Source organism: Orbicella franksi, chromosome 8 (genome assembly GCF_964199315.1).
Source record: "Orbicella franksi chromosome 8, jaOrbFran1.1, whole genome shotgun sequence".
NCBI classification, from domain to species: Eukaryota; Metazoa; Cnidaria; class Anthozoa; order Scleractinia; family Merulinidae; genus Orbicella; species Orbicella franksi.
The window spans coordinates 14,819,472-14,839,605 of NC_138152.1; the positions used below are offsets into that span (position 1 = coordinate 14,819,472).

General features: G+C 38.9%; 3 protein-coding genes across 5 annotated transcripts in view; 1 reads left to right on the forward strand and 2 right to left on the reverse strand.

The window, feature by feature from the left end:
• LOC145494756 (2-aminomuconic semialdehyde dehydrogenase-like) overlaps positions 1–20,134 on the reverse strand; it is a 119,503-nt gene that overhangs the window by 43,942 nt on the left and 55,427 nt on the right. The gene's annotated exons all lie outside the window — the stretch shown is intronic.
• Positions 1–20,134, reverse strand: part of LOC145494684 (5'-3' DNA helicase ZGRF1-like) — a 71,507-nt gene that overhangs the window by 11,546 nt on the left and 39,827 nt on the right. The window contains exons 6-28 of one of the 3 annotated variants that reach the window (XM_081474233.1): positions 19,624–19,695; positions 17,021–18,559; positions 16,084–16,207; positions 15,388–15,602; positions 14,678–15,112; positions 14,145–14,283; positions 13,779–13,871; positions 13,165–13,203; positions 12,934–12,977; positions 12,466–12,513; positions 11,907–12,029; positions 11,378–11,461; positions 10,967–11,063; positions 10,423–10,537; positions 10,122–10,153; positions 9,402–9,516; positions 8,227–8,335; positions 7,879–7,923; positions 7,455–7,542; positions 6,734–6,827; positions 5,263–5,334; positions 4,968–5,129; positions 4,572–4,620 (exon numbers count right to left, since the gene is read on the reverse strand). In XM_081474233.1, coding sequence (XP_081330359.1) covers positions 4,572–4,620; positions 4,968–5,129; positions 5,263–5,334; positions 6,734–6,827; positions 7,455–7,542; positions 7,879–7,923; positions 8,227–8,335; positions 9,402–9,516; positions 10,122–10,153; positions 10,423–10,537; positions 10,967–11,063; positions 11,378–11,461; positions 11,907–12,029; positions 12,466–12,513; positions 12,934–12,977; positions 13,165–13,203; positions 13,779–13,871; positions 14,145–14,283; positions 14,678–15,112; positions 15,388–15,602; positions 16,084–16,207; positions 17,021–18,559; positions 19,624–19,695 — 3,933 coding nt within the window. Of the gene's footprint in view, positions 1–4,571; positions 4,621–4,967; positions 5,130–5,262; positions 5,338–6,733; positions 6,828–7,454; positions 7,543–7,878; positions 7,924–8,226; positions 8,336–9,401; positions 9,517–10,121; positions 10,154–10,422; positions 10,538–10,966; positions 11,064–11,377; positions 11,462–11,906; positions 12,030–12,465; positions 12,514–12,933; positions 12,978–13,164; positions 13,204–13,778; positions 13,872–14,144; positions 14,284–14,677; positions 15,113–15,387; positions 15,603–16,083; positions 16,208–17,020; positions 18,560–19,623; positions 19,696–20,134 lie in introns of all 3 variants that reach the window. The other 2 variants (XM_081474232.1, XM_081474234.1) reach the window with 2 other exon arrangements.
• Positions 1,346–2,684, forward strand: LOC145496101 (somatostatin receptor type 5-like). Its single transcript, XM_081475727.1, has one exon. The coding sequence runs from the start codon at positions 1,467–1,469 to the stop codon at positions 2,508–2,510; it is 1,044 nt and encodes a 347-aa protein (XP_081331853.1). The 5' UTR covers positions 1,346–1,466; the 3' UTR covers positions 2,511–2,684.

Consider the following 20,134-nt stretch of genomic DNA (forward strand, 5'->3'; position numbering starts at 1 on the left):
AACAACAACAACAACAACAAAAAATCCGTTTACACAGCGCTCTCAAAAGACTTATATACGGGAAAATACTAAAATCAGCCTCAAGGGATCATCTAAACGTAATATTTCCTTCACCGATTGATCAACAACAATTTTCTCCTTCAATATCAATATATTACCAAGCAGACAGGCAATGAGAATAAAGAAAATCATCAACTATGAGGTATTGTAATAATGGCGTCTAAATCAAGACTAGCACTTTACAGCTGACTTCTGTAACCAAAGGAGGATGAAGGGTGAGAGAGTTTATCCCTCATATAGGCCTCATTCCCAAGGTAATCCTTCTCAAGTTTAGATCACTCCCCGTTTCGGATAAGAAATAGACCGCAAACAAACAAACAAACAAAAACAAAACAAAAAAAAAAACAAAACAAACAAACAAACAAACAAACAAAAAAAACAAGGCCTAGATGGGAATTTACCCTTGATCCACTCTTCCTGAAACTAAGCTCGAGTATTATCACTTTTCAAACCAGAACCAGCTAGCGGTCTCACAAAACAGAACAGAAGCAAAACAAAGCTGAGTACACAAAGAAGGCGACAATTTCAATGCCCTTCAACTTATTAAAAAAAAAAAAAAAAAAAAAAAAAAAAGTGAGATTGCAACGGAATCAAAGCAAATCTCATTTTTTTTCCCACAGGATACGACGGCAGATAAAACGTCAGTAAGCTGTAATGAACGGAAGGGAAACAGACAGATATAAAGCTTGGAAAACAGAATTTCCAGCTGTTAAAACTGGTTTGCGCTGCTTGTGTACACGTATCAGGTAACAACTCATTTACAAAACGTCAAGGTGGAAAAAAAGAAAAGAAAAAAAGCTATTACAGACTTCGCATCTATGTTGGTTACGAGATTGAGAATGTACCTTGGCAAATAATGACGGACATGCAAACAAACAAACAAACAATACGCAATCGAGGAGGCACACGGATGATTTTGCGATCTCGACAAAAAAGAAAAAAAAAGCAGCGAAAGGCTACTGAAAGTTGTCAAACCTTTTTTTATGCTCAAGTGTTATCTACATGTTCTTGGACGTCGCACTAAAGCTAGTGTTTGCGCTGCGGTAATCAATAAAGATCACGAGCGAAATAAAATTTAGTTGAATGATTACTTGCTAATTAATATTTAGAACGAGCATCGGCAACTCTCGATGTCAATCAATTTTATTGAAGGAAAAAAGTTGTTAAAGCTTTAAGCTTTTGTTAATAGCTAGCAGTTCAGAACCACTGTTGAAGCCAAATCGTTTATCGCTTCAACATTTTGGTGCTGTTTGCGTCATAACAAGGTCAAAAAAGCTAACACCTTTGATTACTGACTTCAGACCTTGATTCGCAAAAACATGACAGGCTTTGGATAATTTTCACAGTTTCAATGAAATCCAAGCAGATTGCAATTGCCTTGTGAGAGTTGAGGGGAAAAAACAAAAATGACTGCCGACAATAGCTCTACTAATGCACAAAGCTGTTTCTCGGGAAACAATGAAAACGTGGAAATAACTTTGGCGGTGATCTACAGTATCATAGCAGTGCTAGGAATCGCTGGGAATTCGCTCGTGATCAACGTAGTACGGCAAAACCGTCACATGCGAACCATCACAAACATCATGCTCGTCAACTTAGCTGTTGCCGACATTCTATCGCTGATCTGGTCACTTCCAAAGCGATACTTCGATCTGATCGACAGCCATCCCTCTGGAGAAACAGGCATATGGTTGCGCAAACTTTTTACCGCCAATAACATGGCGGGCATCACGTTCGGAGTGTCCGTGTACACGTTGATTCTGTTGGCGGTGGAGCGTTACAACTCCATCGTGCAACCGTTTAAACCACCACGGATACGCGAAAACAACGTGGTACACGCGTTGGCCGCGACGTGGATTATAGCAAGCGTTTTGCAAATACCCACGTTCGTGGAGACGACATTTAACGAAGTCACCTGCCGTTGTGAGAGCCCGTGGACGAATAAGGATGCAGCGCAATCGATGCAAGACGCAGTGGTCGTTGTCATCACGATGAACGTGTTCTTCCCCATGATTGCCATTAGCTTCTGCTATGCGCTGATCATCAATGCGCTCCACTTCAACAAGACAACCAGCGCCCAAACGTTTGATCCAAGAGACCTTCAATCTAAGAAGAAGGTCGTCAAGCTTCTAATAGCAGTGTCGCTGATGTTCTACACCTGTTTCTTGCCATTCGGTCTGTACATGATGATTGTCGCCTCCAATAATTATGTGGACAGGCTTAGTTCAACTCAAAAGGACATGTTTTGGAATGGTTTTGAGGCCGTCAAGTGCTTAATGTACGCGAGTTCGTCCTTGAACCCAGTTCTGTACGCGTTTCAAAGTTCCAACTACAGAAGCGGGTTTAAATTGTCTCTACCTTGCTTGCACCGTAACCGCGTGAACGACAGCGAAAGAAACCGAAAAAGCCATCGTGCCGAGAGCGGAAACAAAATATTTAGGACTTGTTAAATAAATTAAGATGATTTCCGCAGAACGTTCGAGCAATAATGGCAAAAATAAAGTTACCAAAAAAGTCTCATAACATGGTAATGTTTTGAATAAAGGTAAGAAGATCGTATCTAGACTTAAGCTCTGAAGCGTTCCGCGCACTAATTTGGCTCGCTTTGAAAAAAAAAAAAAAAACATTTTCACTACCACTACATATTACCACTGTATATGACATAATGGAACTAAAAAAAAAAAAGGCATAAGGCATTCAATTAATATCGAGTTTCAGTCACGATTTGGTTCGTTGGGAACGATAATTTGTTATAGCTTGGTTCGAAAAGAGATATTGTTCATCTGGTTGGCTAATGCTTAGTAACTTTTCATATTATCGTAACCAAATTTTTGGCATTAGCTATGCACAGCTGTCCATTCGTGATCGTTAAACTTCGAAAGACAAACTTCAATCTTGTTCATGATAAGCTTCCATTACGCTTGACATCACATCATGGCGATATCTCAACTTGCGGAAGTTCTTTATCTCCTTCACTTTTTTTAATATCTCCTGAACAAAGTATTGAGGTTGCTGGTAAGATAAGTTTAACTAACAAAACGATGATTGGCCACGGAGTTTTAAAAGAGTTAATCGTTTCTCGGGTATTCAGACAGCCAACAAACATGAAAACGCGATCAGATTAAGCAGATAAGAGCTAAATAAAATTGCTTTTTCCGATAGTGTTTAGCAAAACGTAAAAACAGTAGCCATTATTTCTGCCGTCCTCTCGGCTGAAATTCCGCCTATAACAGTAGCCACAAAGTGGTAACATTAAAAGTGCAACTAAGAACAGTGACATGCCTTGCTCTGACTCAAAACAATTTTGTCAGTGCTAGAAGTAGGAAAAAGAAAAAGTAAAACGAGCAACTCAAGAACAGAACGTGAATTTCGACACCTTATTGGCAATAAAACCATAGAGGTGCAAAACAAATAAAAAAAGTCACGTTAATGAACTGGCAGGCGCAGTAACGAAAGGTGAAATATGGAGTGATTTAAGGTAATTCCCCTGAAATAAAACTGCCAATAGATTTTTGTTCAAACTTTGTCTATTGAATATTTATCATGTGAGAACTTTAATTATAAAATAAAAAAGAGGGGTGCCCAAGTTCGTTAAGCAGCAGTGAGCCATTAAAAATGTCCCATTTTGACATTATTTAATGCTTATTACAAGAACACATTCCAAGTTATTGTAAAATCTTTGTGAGTCCAGACTCGTGAAAACACGCCTCAAACTACAGTCAATGCTTGTGTCGAACACAAATAAACTTTTTAAGTTTGATTTTGACAGAGAGCTGAATCCTTGTTAAAATATTGAAACCAAATTGCTTGCCGCGGCTATCAAACTACAAAATAGAAAAGGCTACAGTGCAGTTGCTATTTTACTTATTTATTCAATTTTCTACAATAGAAATCAGATCAGTCTTTTCTCACGCAAAGGTAATGATTAGTTGATTAAAATGATTGGAAAAAAAATTGGGGTGCCCGAGCTCGTTAGTGAGCTATAGCCATTTTTCAACTGACAGAACTCAATATCAAGGCAAATCCGCTATGTTTTCAATGTGCGCGTGCACGAGCGCGCGCTAATGGCGCCATAAATTATGCGCAATAAGGATGCGCAATGCAAATGTGAGGAATCACCTTAAAAGTAGAATGTCCAACTAGTGAATATAACACTGTGCAAATATCCTGTGACATAAAAAAAGGTTTACGATTGAACGTATTTTGTTATACTAGTGTAGGCGTGTGCTACAAGCGGAATATGCGACTACAATGGGCGACCCATGGAGCAATCTAAGTGTGTCATCACGGCAAACCTGACCATTAGTTTCAAGGACCAGAGACTTTATACCATCTTTGTTTTGACTCTGAAGATTTATTCCGCAAGGGTTGTCAAAACCTTCATCATGCAAGAACAGTCATTTGCTGGCCCACCTTCACCCACGGCTTGATCACACGTGATGAACACCGTTTACAGACTATACGCATACTCCAATATCTAAACGTTAAGAACATCCTTTTTTCCCACTCACTCTTTTATTTTCTCCAAGCTTGTGCTGTTCAATGCCTTTCCGTACATGGCTAAAACACAAACAATAAAACACTTATGTCAAATAAAATTAGAGTCTCCACGTTTGCGAGAAACTTGTATGAGTATTATATTGTGTTACGCTACTCGAATCTTCGTCAGGTAAATCAAATAATGATAGTTGTCATCACTGAAAATCAACTACAGGAAGACACGCGGACGTCGTTTGACGACGTTAGCACTAGCTCTGTTCTCAGCAGAAAAGACGGCTGAGCAAAGACTACTAAAAAGTAAAAATCCATACTGATCTAAATGTAAGACATATCTGCACTGACAATCCCTGAGAATCCGCGGGTCGTTCCACGGGATTCCGCTTACACCCGCTTAAGAATGTGCTTACTTTCTTTCCGATGGTGTGAGTTCAGTCTTCAGTAGGGACTGTAGTTCTTTTAATTCCTGACTGTCACTTCCAGTACTATGCACACTATAAGGTAACACTGGTTTGGCGATCTTACGAATGCTGCCCACTCGAACGAACTCCTCAAACCCGAGCTCCAGCAATCTGCTCAGTAAAAGAGAGAATTTTGTGTGATCAATGATATATTTCTCCTGACAAAATCACTCAATTGTCAAGCAAACAGGTGACGAGAATAAATACAATCACGAAGTAATTCATGTTCAGATCGAGATCTTACCCTGACAAAATGCGATCGACGGCCACGTTTGTTGTAGAGGACACAAGAATCTTCCACGAAGAGGACGTGTTACTGCTTCAGTTAACAAAAGAATCGAAACAAAAAAAACAGTGTGATCAGGATTTTAAAATCCAGTGTCAATCTCGAGACCGAATCCAGGGTTCTTTTTTCCTACTAGCGCAATCCCTGCTTTTTGTAATGCGATCTTTCGCAAACAAAGCAGCTCTAACGATGGCACCTGCTCTGTGTAATTTTTCTGGGCAGCGCTGGCAAACAAATGAAACACTTAGCTGCTAATCAACTCGACGTCAACCGCCGTAGCGAGTTTGTGAAGATGACTTTTCGAGTGTTAGCGTTTCGTCTGAGCTTTAAAGAGACTGGCAACAAATTTGAGGTGGCTCCGAACCCTCTAGATAGAATTATATTAAACTTTGCGAAACGTCGCATCTTATCATGCTTATCACAATTCAATAATAAACAAAAATGGGGGTCTCCGAGCTCGTTCTGCGGTTATAAGTAATGAACAGCGTGTATTGTTGCAATGGCAACCTGTTTGCCAATTATTGGGCATTTGTGTGATACCATTACTGTAGCATCACTTGATAAACGAATATGCTTAAGGGCCCATTAATCGATCTTTTCGAGCCGTTGCTAAGGAAAATTTATTCTCATATAACCTCATCATTTTTAGTTAGTTCAGAGTTATTTCATGTGTTTTAAATTTTTCATGATCAGTAACACTAGTGATGACGTCATCAGGCCACGCCCATGGTCATGTGACTAACACTGAAAAAACGCAAAGGCTCCCAGGCAAATTACTTTATCGGGATTTTTTTCATTGATTTAATATTTTAATTTAAATCCTTATTACAAATGCATAGACTTTGTTTCATTTTTAAAAAGTCAGATTTTGAGAGAATTTTAAAATATTAAAAAATTCGTAATTTTCTGAAAAAAGCAGGATTTTGAAAAAGGAATGCATAGCTATCTTTCCAACGTTGGCTTTAATCGAAATCCGTCGAAAAAGGCTGGATTTAATAAAAAAAACCGCGTTTCCTTTAGCATTTAAAGAAACCGGAAGTGCGCCCGATATATATTGGAAGTTACCTGTCAGCGCGTGCGCAATTTACATTACCAGCGCACTTCGGTAAGATCAAACAAAGCAATACGGAGTTAGTTTTGACCTTTCTATTGCTCTTGTTTTTCTGTCTTTTTCTTATTTTGTCTTTGCTTGTACTTTCTTTACTTTGCATTTTGTGAAACACAAAGAAAAACATCTAAAATGTAAGCGAATTTGCAAGTTATTGAGTTGTTTTTAGTGAAAGTGAAATTTCACCTCCTTAGCAACGCGCGCGAGCGCGCGCATAAATCGGTTAATGGGCCCTTAAGACGCATGTGCTGGAATCAGGGCTATAAGCAGTGTAGCATTCAGTCATTCCTATCTTCAACCAGCTACATGAACTGATCTCACCTCTGCTGATTGAGAGCATCGCTCGCTTTGAATAATTCCACCAGATAAAGAACAACAACAGCGAGTAGAAAACTTTTCCCTGCACCAAAGACGCCTATATAAGAAAAAAAGAATTTCAAAAGAGTAATACACTTAAAGTGATGTAACAGTCTCGTACAGTTTTCAGACGAATTTCGAAGACAATTGGTGATACAAAAGGCTAAAAACTCGATAGACTTTGACCAATCACAGAAAAGGAACTGTGATCACGTCGTCTTTTAGGGCGCGCATTCCCGCGCCTTGCGCCGGTCGTACGTTTCGAGTAATGATTGTTCTACTGTGTGCTGAAAAACAAAGTGTCTGAACATTCGTAGGCTTAAATATAGGTATAACTTAACTTTAAAGGCTACTTTTTTATAACGTACATGTATACAACACCACACGAGCGAACTATGAAATCGAGAAGTAAAATGTTTACCTAATTTGACATGGTAGTTCGTAACTAAAGAAAGTCGCTTAATTTGGTGTGGCTCAACTTGAAGTAAACAACGAAATAAAAACATAAAATAATAATAATAATAATAATAATAATAATAATAATAATAATAAAAACAATAATAATAAAAACATTCGTACAAAGCCTTCTACTCAACTTATCGACAGTGTCACGCATCGTATGAGTTTTTTGCTCATTCCTAGGAAATAAAAACGTTTGAAGAATACTAAAGAAGTCAAAACTTACCGTGTATCAAGCCCACTGGCAGAGAAGAGCTGTCTGCTGCAGACGAGCTAAACATGCTTGCACAGGATAGCAGGGCGACCGCTTGATCCTAAAAAACAGACACAAGGAAAGATAGGCCAAGTTCGTATCAGCATTACCTGCCGCTTTACACTGTATACCGTTAACATTGCGCTAGATTTCGCGCAATGGCTAATTGCATCATGTGTTTACCCCGCAAGAGTAGGATCTCGTTCTGCTTCTGCAATATTGCGCGAAACACTTGAAGGGATGGAAACACGAGTGAAAATGTTGCGCGAAACTGTACGACACAAGACCGAGCTACACCTAAGTAATATTAAAAAAAAAAAAAAAAAAAAAGAATTTCAAGCCAACTACAGCAGGCTGTTCATTCATGTGTATAGTGAAGTAAACATTCGTAACTTACCTTGTTTAAGCTAAAACGAGCTATCATTTCCTCAGCTAAGCTTTCCTTTACCAAAATGAAACGAACGCATAACAGACGTTATTAAATGCATATCCAAAAGTTTTAAATTCTATCAACATGTTTCTTAATTACAGTTAGGATATTATATTGTTCGCACAAATTGTCTCGATTGCTCATTCTATTGGCAACTAACAGGTAGGGAAAAACAATCAGAAATTAATGTCTAATTTTACACGTTATTCAAGTGCTTACTATGAACTTATGATAATCCCCAAACAAGTTACTTATTGATAAAGAACATCAATAAAACAACCTGTAACTGGAAAATAATGTTAAGTTCTGTCTCACCGTTACTTCTAATGGCAGATCAAGCTGACCACCGGGTGTCCTCAGCGTGGGAGGAACAAAGGACGAGGCTCTTGAAGCGATCCTGGTATTTGGTTCCTCTGTCTGATCTCTGGAACCCCACAGTTGCAATGAAAGAACGTTCCGGTATTAATTTCTAGTCAAAGACTTTCGAACCAAAATTATATAGATGTGTAGAAGATTAAGCTAAAGTGCTAATAATTCAAACTTGACTCGAAATAATTTGGTCAACCCTCGCGAGTGCTATGGCACAGTTGTTCATCCTAATACAATAGCTGTTATTGCAGTTGCGTTTGCGGTCAAATATTCTTTTGTTTTAAAAGGTCGGGATACAAACGAGGCGAAAGGGTCAATACAATACAGAATAGCCCTTTTCACGTTTACCTTTACTCATTTGCATTACAATAAAACCTATCATGTATGTAAGGCAATTTCGGGCTATTTTGTAGTTTTAGCCCGAAATTGCCTCGTATCCACGTTGGATTACTTTGTAATGCAAATGAGAAAAATTAACTGTGAAAAGGGCTATTGAACCCCTTCCGCCTCGTTTGTGTGTCAAGCCGCTGACAACTGCAATAACAGCTATTCTGGCATTTTGCCCGCTTTTACGGATTCCTAACATTTCTTCTATGTTCTTTTATAAACTTTTTTTTTTTGCGAAATGTAGAATAGGTTAAAATTCCAACCAAAGTAAGCTTAGCAGCAAAATGAAGATGAAGTTCAGAGAAAAATCAAAATTCAGGTAAGCCTTTTGTTTTTCTTTTAGTTGGTATCAAATTGCCTTTGACTCGAAGAAAAGTTAAGAAACTTAAAAACAAAAACAAACAAATACCCATATAGTTTGCTACGAAAAACCAACATTTTATACAATAAGGTAAAGGCGGACCACATATAAAAGTAAGGAAATGGAAAAAAAGGTGATATGCTCGATTGACAACGCCGTTAACAAGGTGAAACATTCTTTAAATCAACTCCGTCAGTAGTGAATACAACATCTGCTAGACGAAAGGCAGACTATATAAAAGAAACAACCAACAAAACGAACAAAAGCAAACCAAAAACGAAATTTAACAAAACAAAAAAAAAAAACAAAACAAAACAAAACAAACCAAAACAAAAGAATACAAATATAAACAAAGAGAGACGAACAAACACACCTGTGTAAAATGTAGGGAAGAACTGGCATGTTCTGCATCTTGACATGATCCTCGATGTTGCTGATACAAGTCAGTTCTGTGCCGGCATTACAGGCCATCAGAGCATGAACGATTTCTGTAGTAAAAGAGGAGAAACAAAACAGTCATTTTAAAGAAGACTGTGCCACCATATACCTTTCCCGCATTCCAACAAACGATAGCACCGAGTCGAGGTTAGGGTGGACAAAAATACGGCAAATGTATGAAAATGTCCACCCCAACCTCGCTCTGGAGCTATTGCTCGAGCGCACTGAAGTGGAATGCGGGAAAGGTCTATTCTCTTATTTACAGTAAAAAAATCGAATAGCTACCAAAAACCCAGCGCTTTGTTACTAAAGGGCAAGCTTTTTTCAGTATTCAATACGCGTTCGTTATTGGCCAAAGGACGGTTTTCATCGTAAGTTATTGTTCCTTGAGAATGTCTATCTTACCCCGTCGCAAATTGTTTCACATCATTTTCAGAGCGTAAATCCTTCGTTTTTATATTTCAATCGTTTTAGCAGTGAATCTAGCTATAAAGTGCAATGCAAATGCTAATTGTGCTACTCGTAAATGGTAAACTTGCATACTACTTTCTACTAGATTAAAATGAACAGAATCAAAAAGAAAAAAAAAAAAAAGGTTTTCAAATCATGTGAGCCTTAAATAAGAACGTGCTTTTAATTTGCTGGGTAAACTCACCTCCACTTTGCCAGTTTGAAGGAGAATAACCACTGCAACAACAGAACGAATTGCTTGTGAACTTTATCATGCGAAGAAAGCAGTACTTAGAGATATTTCTACATCACAAAACTAACGACAAAAAGTAAATGCATTTTTCTGTGCGTTTTCCGTGACTTTGTTGAGCTGAACATCTTTTCTACTGGAGCTGAGCATCCTCTCAACTGGCGCAGCTTCATTTTATAACAACAACCACAACAACAACAATAAAAGATAAACAACAACAACAACAGCATTAATGAAAGAGATTATAGTTTAATACCTGATAGGATGTATTTCCAGTTCCCCGCAGGATGACGGACCATAATAAGCACTGCTTGCTATGAATGTGGAATCTGGATTGAACGATAACGTCTTCGATATGATCCAGATGTCATCTGAGAGATAGCAGTGAGTTACAGTTGAACAACGAACTTACGCGTAATAACTTAAGCATTTGAATAAAGTGGACGGAATAACCAACCAACCAACCACCCGCCCGCCCGACCGACCGACGGACTAACCGACTAACTAACTTACCGTCTGAAAGTCTCAATAACTGTCTGGACGACGAATCTATCGACCGACCGACCGACTGATTCGACGGCGATCAAACGAATGAATAAAGAAAGATAAGTGGTCGGTAGCGAAATCCTACAGCACTACGCCTAACCAGGGAAAAAAAGCCGCGAACGTTTATTTAGTTTATATGAAAGGGCGTCATAAAATGAATTACAACAGTTAGCCCCCTTTTTGGAGGGCAGGACGCAAAGGCATTAACGCGAACGGTAATGTGTAGTGCGTTATAACTGGTAGTGTCAACTCACCCTTTGAATAAGTAGAAGAATGATCCTTCCGAGAGATTTCCAAGTACAGTCCTTTCTTGGCAGTTTCAGTCTCAAAACCTCTTTGCTTTCCCCATTTCTACAAACAGAGAAACGCGCTTTTAAAAATCGTTAAGGTCTTCTGCATGTTTAACACCGATACCATTGTGTAACAACAGCAATTACCAAAAACAAACAAACAAACAAACAAACAAACAAACAAAAACAAAAACAAAACAAAACAAAACAAAACAAATAAAATTGTAAATTATTCAATTCACTACGTAAAGATAGGAAATAAGATTAGAAAGCAACGAAGCTCTAAATAGAAAATGATATGTAGATAAATCTTTATATCATGGCAATTCTTATTTTAAAACGTACTTTCGTTTTTCGTCAACTTGTTTCTGTTACCTTTGCTTTTGCTGTACCAAACTTTCCTTTTCCAGAGTCTGAATTCTTCCTTACGAGGTGGCACTCACAGTAAAATGTAACATTCTAACAAAGAAAGGCAGAAAGTATTTTCCGCTAAACTGAAAGGGAACTTTTATGAGCTATTTCAACTTGTTCAAGTGTTACCAGGCAGTCCTCTTTGTTAGTTCGGGAAGGTTTCCTGAATTTTATGCGTTTTTTTTTTTTTTTTTCTTTTTTCTTTTTTAGATTTTGCTATTGAAATTGCAGTATAACATTTCTTTCCGCCATTAAACATAAAGACGATGTACACCCCGTTAATCAAGCTTCAAAACCAAAATTAATTGTGATTGTTTTATCACGACTTCTGCTAGTGTAATGATTGGTTTACGGTTACCATGGTAATCACTAGAAAGTAACGTATTCGTGTCAGTAATATTTGTCACAGACTAGCAATGGAAACCGATCTAGAAAACAACAGAGAAGTAGCAAATGAAACTGCTTGAAAAATTAGACTTGTTTTTTGACTTACGTGACTTCTGAAAAAGGACATCAAGCTTTCAGAAGAGGACAATGTTAGTTTATTTGAGGACTTGTGCTCCGCTCCTTTTGATCCAGTCTTGTTTGTTTGGTATTCATCTGCCCACTTAAAGAACTAAACACGTATCCAAGTTAAACCTCTCAGCCGTATTATCAACAAACAAATTCTCCTTAGTAATCCATATGCAAATCTCACAGTATAAGGTGAGAATATTAAAATCAATGATGAAATTTTAACCTGGCTATAAAATCGTATGGATAATTGGGAAGGGTGGAAATATTTAGCAGAGTCGAGTACTCGTGGAATAAAATCCATTTACGGTTTACCACGTAAAAGAGATTCTAAAATCGGAATAGGTACACACATACTTGGCGCAAAAATACAGAATATGATAAGAAAAAAACTTTAAGAAAAACAAACAAACAAACAAAAGAATCAAAACAAAACAAAAACACACTCTTTTCAAAACAAATAATAATAATGATAAAAAAAAAAAAAAAAAAAAGAAAAAAAAATCAATAAATACCCTGCAGACTAGATCAACAAGTACCTTGCATTGCGCTTGTCCGATTCCGGGGCAGGTGTAGAACAATCTTCCCTGTTAAAAAAAAAAAAAAAAAAAAAGGAACGGTTGAGCAGTTTACTACAAGTCAACGTAACAGGAAAATGGGGGATGGCGGAACCCCGAATTGGCCAGAGTCCCGACGAACAAAAACGAAGGTCATAAGAAAAACTCGCTTGGTGGCGGGCTAGGTTTTATGTGGACACGTTTACAATTTTTATGGGAATAATTGTCCGTCGTCAATGAAACCAAAGGTAGCTGGCTTTTTCGGTAGGAATCGTTTCCGAGAATTGCCAGAGGCCGACATTTTTTGAGAGCCATTTTTAGGGAACGCAGGTGTGAATTTTTTGTTTTGTTTTGTTTTGTTTTTTTTTTTTTAACGGAGAACAACGATAAACATTGAAGACAAAACAAAAATGTTATTTCCCCCAATCCCAATAAGCCGTTGTAACTAACCTTGTTCGCACCATCCTTCTTAACAGCTCTCAAGCGTGCTTGCCCTGTATTGGTAAAAGGCGATTATTCAATTGGCTTCATCATCTTAACATTCACCACTGCGATAAACTTAGTAGATTCAACTCAACTGATATCTGAAAATGTAAATAGTTATCACTCTTGGATTTCTGACGCTAGTTTTCAAATGAACATTTAATAAAGCTACGTAGTATGTTGCATAGTGTACATTACCATGAGGGCAGCAGGGACCATCTGAACTTTGGCGAATTCCTGAGAGGGGAAAAAAGAAAATACTCAAAGTCTCTCGTTTCCAAGCTCTGCGTTGTATAAAGTCAGTTTTAAAGGGGTCGGGGTAATCTTTTACCGTACCAACAACAGCGAGGAGCAAACCTTAAAGAGCGTTTTCACATGACGTCACGGCAGCCATATTGGTGTACCAAAGCAATGAAATAGAGCCATGTTGGTATTCCAAACCAATCCTGTGCGAGTTAGACTATTGTTCTTCTCATTATTTAAACGCTTTCTTTAGTTCCAATTATTATATTGGCATGGCTACTGGATATGTGAGTGAAAATGCTCTATAACCAATCACAAGCTTGTAAGACTACTCGAGAGTAAAACCGAAGCTGTTATGTAAGCCTGTGGTCATAGCGTTTTGCCATATTAGGCAACAAATCTAACAAAAAAAACAACACAGCAACAACGAATCGGGGAAAAAAATCAAGTCTACATTGCGAAAAGGCCACAGTCAGATCCCAAAACATGACGAGATCTTCAAAGCCAATCATACCGAGTCCAGTCGGTTACTAACAATCAGTGATTGTTATTAACCAAAGATGTAATACCTTGGTCATGGGCGCCAAACCCTGAAACATCAACCTTCTGAAGAGCAGCGTGGTAGTTACGAGCCAGTTCAAACAACACTATATTCAGGTGTTCTGCAAGTTTGTTGACGCAAAATCCATAAATCACACTTAAATCAAGTGATTTTACAGCAAACAAAATATCATAAACGGTGCAGAGTAGCCTAAATAGTGCTAAAAATAAAAGCTCTTTTGCCCACGACTATAAATCTCTTCTTTGTCTTGTAGTACAGTACAGCCCAAAAATAATGCATGCATATTTTCTTTGGGCTATTTTCTACACAAAAAAAACATGATCTTCCAAAGGTCTTTCTATGTCAAGTTGAACACAAAGAGTGAAACACATACCTCTGAGTGCAGACTTGAAAACTTGCCTATACTGCATAACATCAAGGAATGTTACGGGTACAGTGACATGTCGAGTTGGCGCGACACTACTGTCACACTCCTCTGCTGATGGAAAGCTCAACTCACCGGCCATGCTTCGCTGATTGAGAGGAAAGGAGAACACGTGGCAACAAGAAGAAACATGTTTTCAAAAGTATGGCTTTAGCCCTCCCCCCTCCCCGCACCTGGACCCCCTCCCTAAACAACTTTACAGAGGGGCAAGGGGTTGATTTTTTTCCCCTTTGCAAAAATTCAACCGTCGAAACAAAACCAAAATTTTTCCGGTCCACCTTGAAACGTCTTTCTTGTGCCTCCTTAACGTTAATTAAAATGGAAACGATGCTCTAATTGTTCAATTCATCCCACTCAAGCAGCTGCCCTTAGATCTCTGATTTTGCTGCGATGGTTTGCAAAAAGTAATGAAATAGTATTTTTCCCTTCAAAAGGAGAAAATTTATTCGATGAGTTGTAAATATAAAGCAAGCAATACTTACGTCTCCAGACGAACTGTTGGCCGCGAATTCTGGTGCAGTTGGAGGTCTGTAGGCATTCGACTTCTGTCTAAACTGCTGTCCAGTCTGAGACATAGCATTTTGACCGTTGCGGAGGTCACGTGTACATCCCATCCCCACCCTCCTTAAGCCCAAGCGTCGACGAGAACTACGTGAAGCAAAAGGCCCTGTGTCATGTCTTTCCTTTGATAAATTTCCAACGTTGGTCTTGTGAAGTTGACTGGTTTCCCCCCATAATGGCCCGATTTCCCCTTCTCCCGTAATCGCCATTGCTTTTGGTTTGGAACTAAATTCTACGAAATCCGTGGAAGAAGACGCTGCTGGTAAGCCACGGTAACCAACTGGGTTTCGGGAAACTGTTTGCTGCGTGTTCAGATCTTCCGGCGGTGCTGTAAGTAAAGGGGCTCTTCTTCTGGGCTGCATGAAATATTAGATTAAAAAAAAAAAAATTATAATAATAATTGTAAGGCAAGTCAATAGACAACACGAGAAGTCCACGAATCAGTTGAAGCCAGTCGCTAGAGTCTCTGCGAATGGAAGTGCATTAACTTTGTACTACATCAGCATACTCAAAAAGGTAAAAACATGAAATTCCGACAAGAGGGTTCTAAAAGCCATACCCAATTGAGTAGGCTTCTAAAACTGGGTATAAAGAAGGCTACCTTAAACGTTTCACAGTATAACTTTCTTACCAATTGCGGCACTCTCTGTGCAAACTCAGGTCTGATGTCGGTGGGATTTCCCTCTCTAGCCTGGCTATTTTTCATGAATCCTTCAGTGGAAGACAGTGCAATGCTTTCACTTGTGGCAAATCCTTGCGTGGATAGCAGGCACGGCGAGTCATTTTGAGCGTCACTTGCTGAAATTGAGTCGATCCAGCTCAAACTCGATGGGGCTCTTTGGTCACCTGAGTAATATGAAGATAAAGCTAAAAATTAAACATTGCCACGAATGCTGATAAAGTTTTTCCAAAGGTGGCGAGTGAAATAAGTTATTTGAGGTAGAGAAATTCGAGTTTTTCCAACACGAGTTAAACGAATGATCTTTCGTATACTGGTGGGACGCTGTACCACTAAGCTACAGAAACAAAACACACGGCAATTCGGCCGTTTATGTGATGAAACGTTTCGACTACTGCGGTGGTTTGTTTGTTGTTGTTGCTGTTGCTGTTCTTTTTTTAATTCTCTCTCCATCTCTGTTTTTGTTTCTTGAAATTGTGTCAGTAACCGACTTCCTTTTCCATTTATTTTCAAGTACAACTACACATGTTGATCATTCGAGAACATTGATGCGAATACAACTGGTATAAACTAAGGAAAGAATATGATTCAGCACCAACTCATGTTCTAAAGACTAACTGTAATAAAGATAAAAATGTTCGCCTTTACCATTACTAGGTTGACAGTGGATATTTTGCCTTTGGACTGACACCATTGGTACAGAAGAGCACCCTCTCTTGACCGTGTCACTAACAACTGAACCCTTCCACGAGTGACCATCTCCTGCCGTCACCTGGGAACAGTACAGCGTGACATTAGTCTCGGACCCCATACACACTTAAGCAATGCCCGGGTTTCTTCGTTTTCATTTGCAATGCTAAATGCAATCGTATATCTTGAAAAACACATCGGTGTTCCACCCACTCTTGACCTAAATAAAGCAATATCGTCAACGAAACCTTCCAATCTATTTGAGAAACTTTAATTTCTGCTATCCTCGCCATGGTGGTTTAGTTAAAAATTAACTAAGATGATCGTCTTCAAATGTGTTCGTGTGAGCGAACGTTCAACACGTGTAAACGAATGTGTACGGTAACATTGCACGCATATGGACTGTGATGATTCAGTTTGATAAAATGACCACTAAAATGGTTTCACATTCTCGTAAGCACTTCGAGGGATAAAGGAAATAGCATCTTAACCCAGCAGGTTACTATATTCCCCTACAGATTAACTTTTATCAACTGAGGGGAACGGCAAGACGGTTTTTTGTGTGGTAAAAAATCCGTGAGACCTTTCAATGAAGAACAATACTATAGTGGTGTATTTGGTTTTTAAAAACCCACAAAAAATACTACAATTCAAGCTAAAAAATCCAGCTGAAACACTGGACAGTTTGCGTATACAGCGACCGAACAGAAACACAACAGTTGACTGAAAGTGTGGATTTTACTATTAGTAGTATTCTTATTTATTTCATTTTTTTTTTTTTTTTTTCACTTTGTTTTACTTTACCATACCTTGTGTGATCAATGATGATTGGATTACAAGCAAACAACTTCTCGCAATATGAATAGTTAGCTATAAATATACCTATCACACTTACTGTTCGGCTATCAGTTGGAATGACTTTTGTTGCCACAATGGGAGCAACTCTCCCCTCGTACGTTTTTTCAATTTCTGATGGGTAGAATTCTGGTGACGTCTCATACTGCTGAAAATTTGCTACACCATCGTCGAGAGCCTGATGATCAAACAACGAGTTCCATTGCTCAAAACCACTGAACCCTTTTCTGAACAAGGACGAACCCGAAGAATTTCTCAAGTGGTTAATTTGATCTTGACTTTGCAGTTTACTGTATGGAAACAAAGATCCTGGGTGGCTGGAGAACACTTTCGTGTTAATGCTGAAACGATCTAGTTTTGGTTGAGAAGGTAGCATGTTTTCGTAACTTGTGGAAACGCCGTCTTTTGCAGTTATTAAAGGTGAGATAATGCCAGGTGTGCAACAGGACAAATTACCCTCTGACAAAGACCTGGCTTGTACAAAATCTGAACTGCTGGCTTCGTCCAGTTCGGATGTTGTAACGCCGTATGAACATTGTTGTATTGAGTACACATTTGGATATGGACGTGCAGGAGGAGAGGAAGGAGACGACCCCACAGCGGCTGGATCAGGGCTCTCGAGGCTGCTTTGATCCCGCAGCCTGTTTTCTTTCACCATGTCGCAAAGCTGCCCTCCATCTCCCTTCACATCAATACACCCTTGAAGATCAGGCTTTTCCACGCTCGTGAGAAGCCTAATAAGGGGGGAGACGGACTCAGAATCATTCTGGGACCAAACTTTACTTTGCCTTTGATTGTTATCTGGTGACCTGGTAAATGTCGACTCCTGTGTGGCATCCTCGCACATTGCATCCCTGCCGTGAAAATTGCAACCAAAATTTTCACTCGAGCAAGCTGCGAACGAATCCGGGGTCAGATTTAGGGAGTCCCCTAAATCTTCGCCCGTTTCTAGAACTTGCCCAACAGAATCATTGTCCAAAATGATTGGCTGGAATGCATTTGCAATTTCAGAAACGTTCGTTGTTTGGGCAATGACTTTCGCTGCATCCACCTTAGATGAGAATTTATCCGCAGTATCGTACAAATTGCATGAATTTGTCTCCTTCATAACGCCAGCATTTGCTTCATTAATTTCTACTGTCTCTACATCACGTGTTATTTTAGGTGGTGGTGTATTCTTATGGGACGAGAACAACGCTAGAATCTGGGGTGTGCTGCGTTTGCTTTCCGTGTCACTTGACCTTTCTTTTTGTGAAACAAATTTTGAATTAGAAAGTCCTTCTCTAGGTACATGAAACCTTCCATTTTCTTTTCCTGCAGAACTGCAGGTCTCAGCCATGTACAAGGGAACTCGTTGATCGTGTCGCTCGTCCCATTGTTTGCCAGCAGCATATGACTTGTTAGTTGTTTGCAGAACTGCAAGGCTTTCATCACTAGGTTCTTTCCTGTGAGAGACTTGAAAGCTGTTAGTCTCTCGTTTGCTGGAATGAGAACTGTACACATTGAAAAAGTCCGTTTTACTTGGAGGTCTGTTTGCCATGCCTAATCTACCGTGACGTGGAATAGCTTCTTCACTTGGCTGAAAAGAAAGAAATGTTACAATGTTGTGAGCAAAAGGCGCTGCATACAGTATCCGCATTTGAATTGGCCTGATGACGTTAGTGATTTAATCGTAATAAACATCTTTTCTTTAAAAGCTATTAGGACTTTCTCGAGTCAGTCTAACAGTCTCGTTAAAGGGAAGGTTCATATCAGCTGCTGTGTTTAAAACACATTTTCGAAAAACAAAAAAAAAAATAGCGCGGACACAGATTGAAAAAGTACGTGTGTAAGTCTCGTTAAAGGGAAGGTTCATATCAGCTGCTGTGTTTAAAACACATTTTCGAAAAACAAAAAAAAATAGCGCGGACACAGATTGAAAAAGTACGTGTGTAAGTCTCGTTAAAGGGAAGGTTCATATCAGCTGCTGTGTTTAAAACACATTTTCGAAAAACAAAAAACAAAAATAGCGCGGACACAGATTGAAAAAGTACGTGTGTAAGTACGTCCGTATGGGGGGCAAGCCCCGGTAGCCTAAAGCCCCGATAGCCTCTCCCATAAATGTACCACTAGCATTTGACGCCATTATAATATGCCAATTGAAAATGACATATAATTCAGTATAAGAAAAAGGATTTTGTATAGAACTACATATCTTTGTGTGAGCCTTAAACATGTATGTACCTCAACAGTTACCTCGGAGGTACTGTAGGTATACGTCATACGACAACAAAATAAATAGGGCTCAACCCAGCTATTTGAAAACTACGGTACAGTCAGTGCCGAGTATTAAATGAGTGGATGTACCAAAGCAATATGTTGTGAAAACTGTACGACGTACTTCGGCAAAGGAAAGACTAAGATCTCTAACTATACCATTTTCATATTCTCGGTATTAGACTGGAACTAGCTTGCAATGGAGGCTCCCGCGGGGGAATACCATTAAAAAGAGATTAACGTCACTTGCATTTGAAAAGACTCCCGGCATTAGCCTCAGTTGCAAGCTAAACCCAGTCTAATACTGAGAATACGAAAATGGTCTATAAAAAGATTAGTGGGAAAGATTTCAACAAAGCTTAAACTACAATGAGCCACTGCTGATACCTTCTTGGCCTCAGGGTCTGTGAATCCAGTTACCATGGGTTTCTTCTGATTTAATGTTGGTGACTGGAAACACTGGAAAGACGAGAACAGAATATATAATTCAAAGGTAAATGTGTGATGCGAGTTAACAAATTAATAGCAGGAAATGCATTTTTAAATGCATGCAGGTACTTAGTACCTGCATAAATTAATTAAGTAAATTAATATCAGGAAATGCATTTTTAAATGGTAATCCTTGGTAATTTGGGCTTATTATCGTAAAGTTAAAATAATCACGAACATGTCTCTATTTACTGTTTAGTAAATGCAATTAAAACCATTCTGTGTTTGAGAGAATGCTAATATAACGAGGCTTTACGCATAGGTGTCCAAGGCATTTAATCTAAATATTTGAGTTTTACTGGAATGTCAGAAGCATCTGTGATAACCAGCGATCAGACTAAATATGCACTGTAGGGAGGGAGGGTATGAGCGCAGGTTACATATGTGACCGTTCTCATCGCGAGTTACA

What these genes read in the sequence shown, in the direction of transcription:
- LOC145496101 (XM_081475727.1), top strand. Translation starts at nt 1,467, where the DNA reads ATGACTGCCGACAATAGCTCTACTAATGCACAAAGCTGTTTCTCGGGA.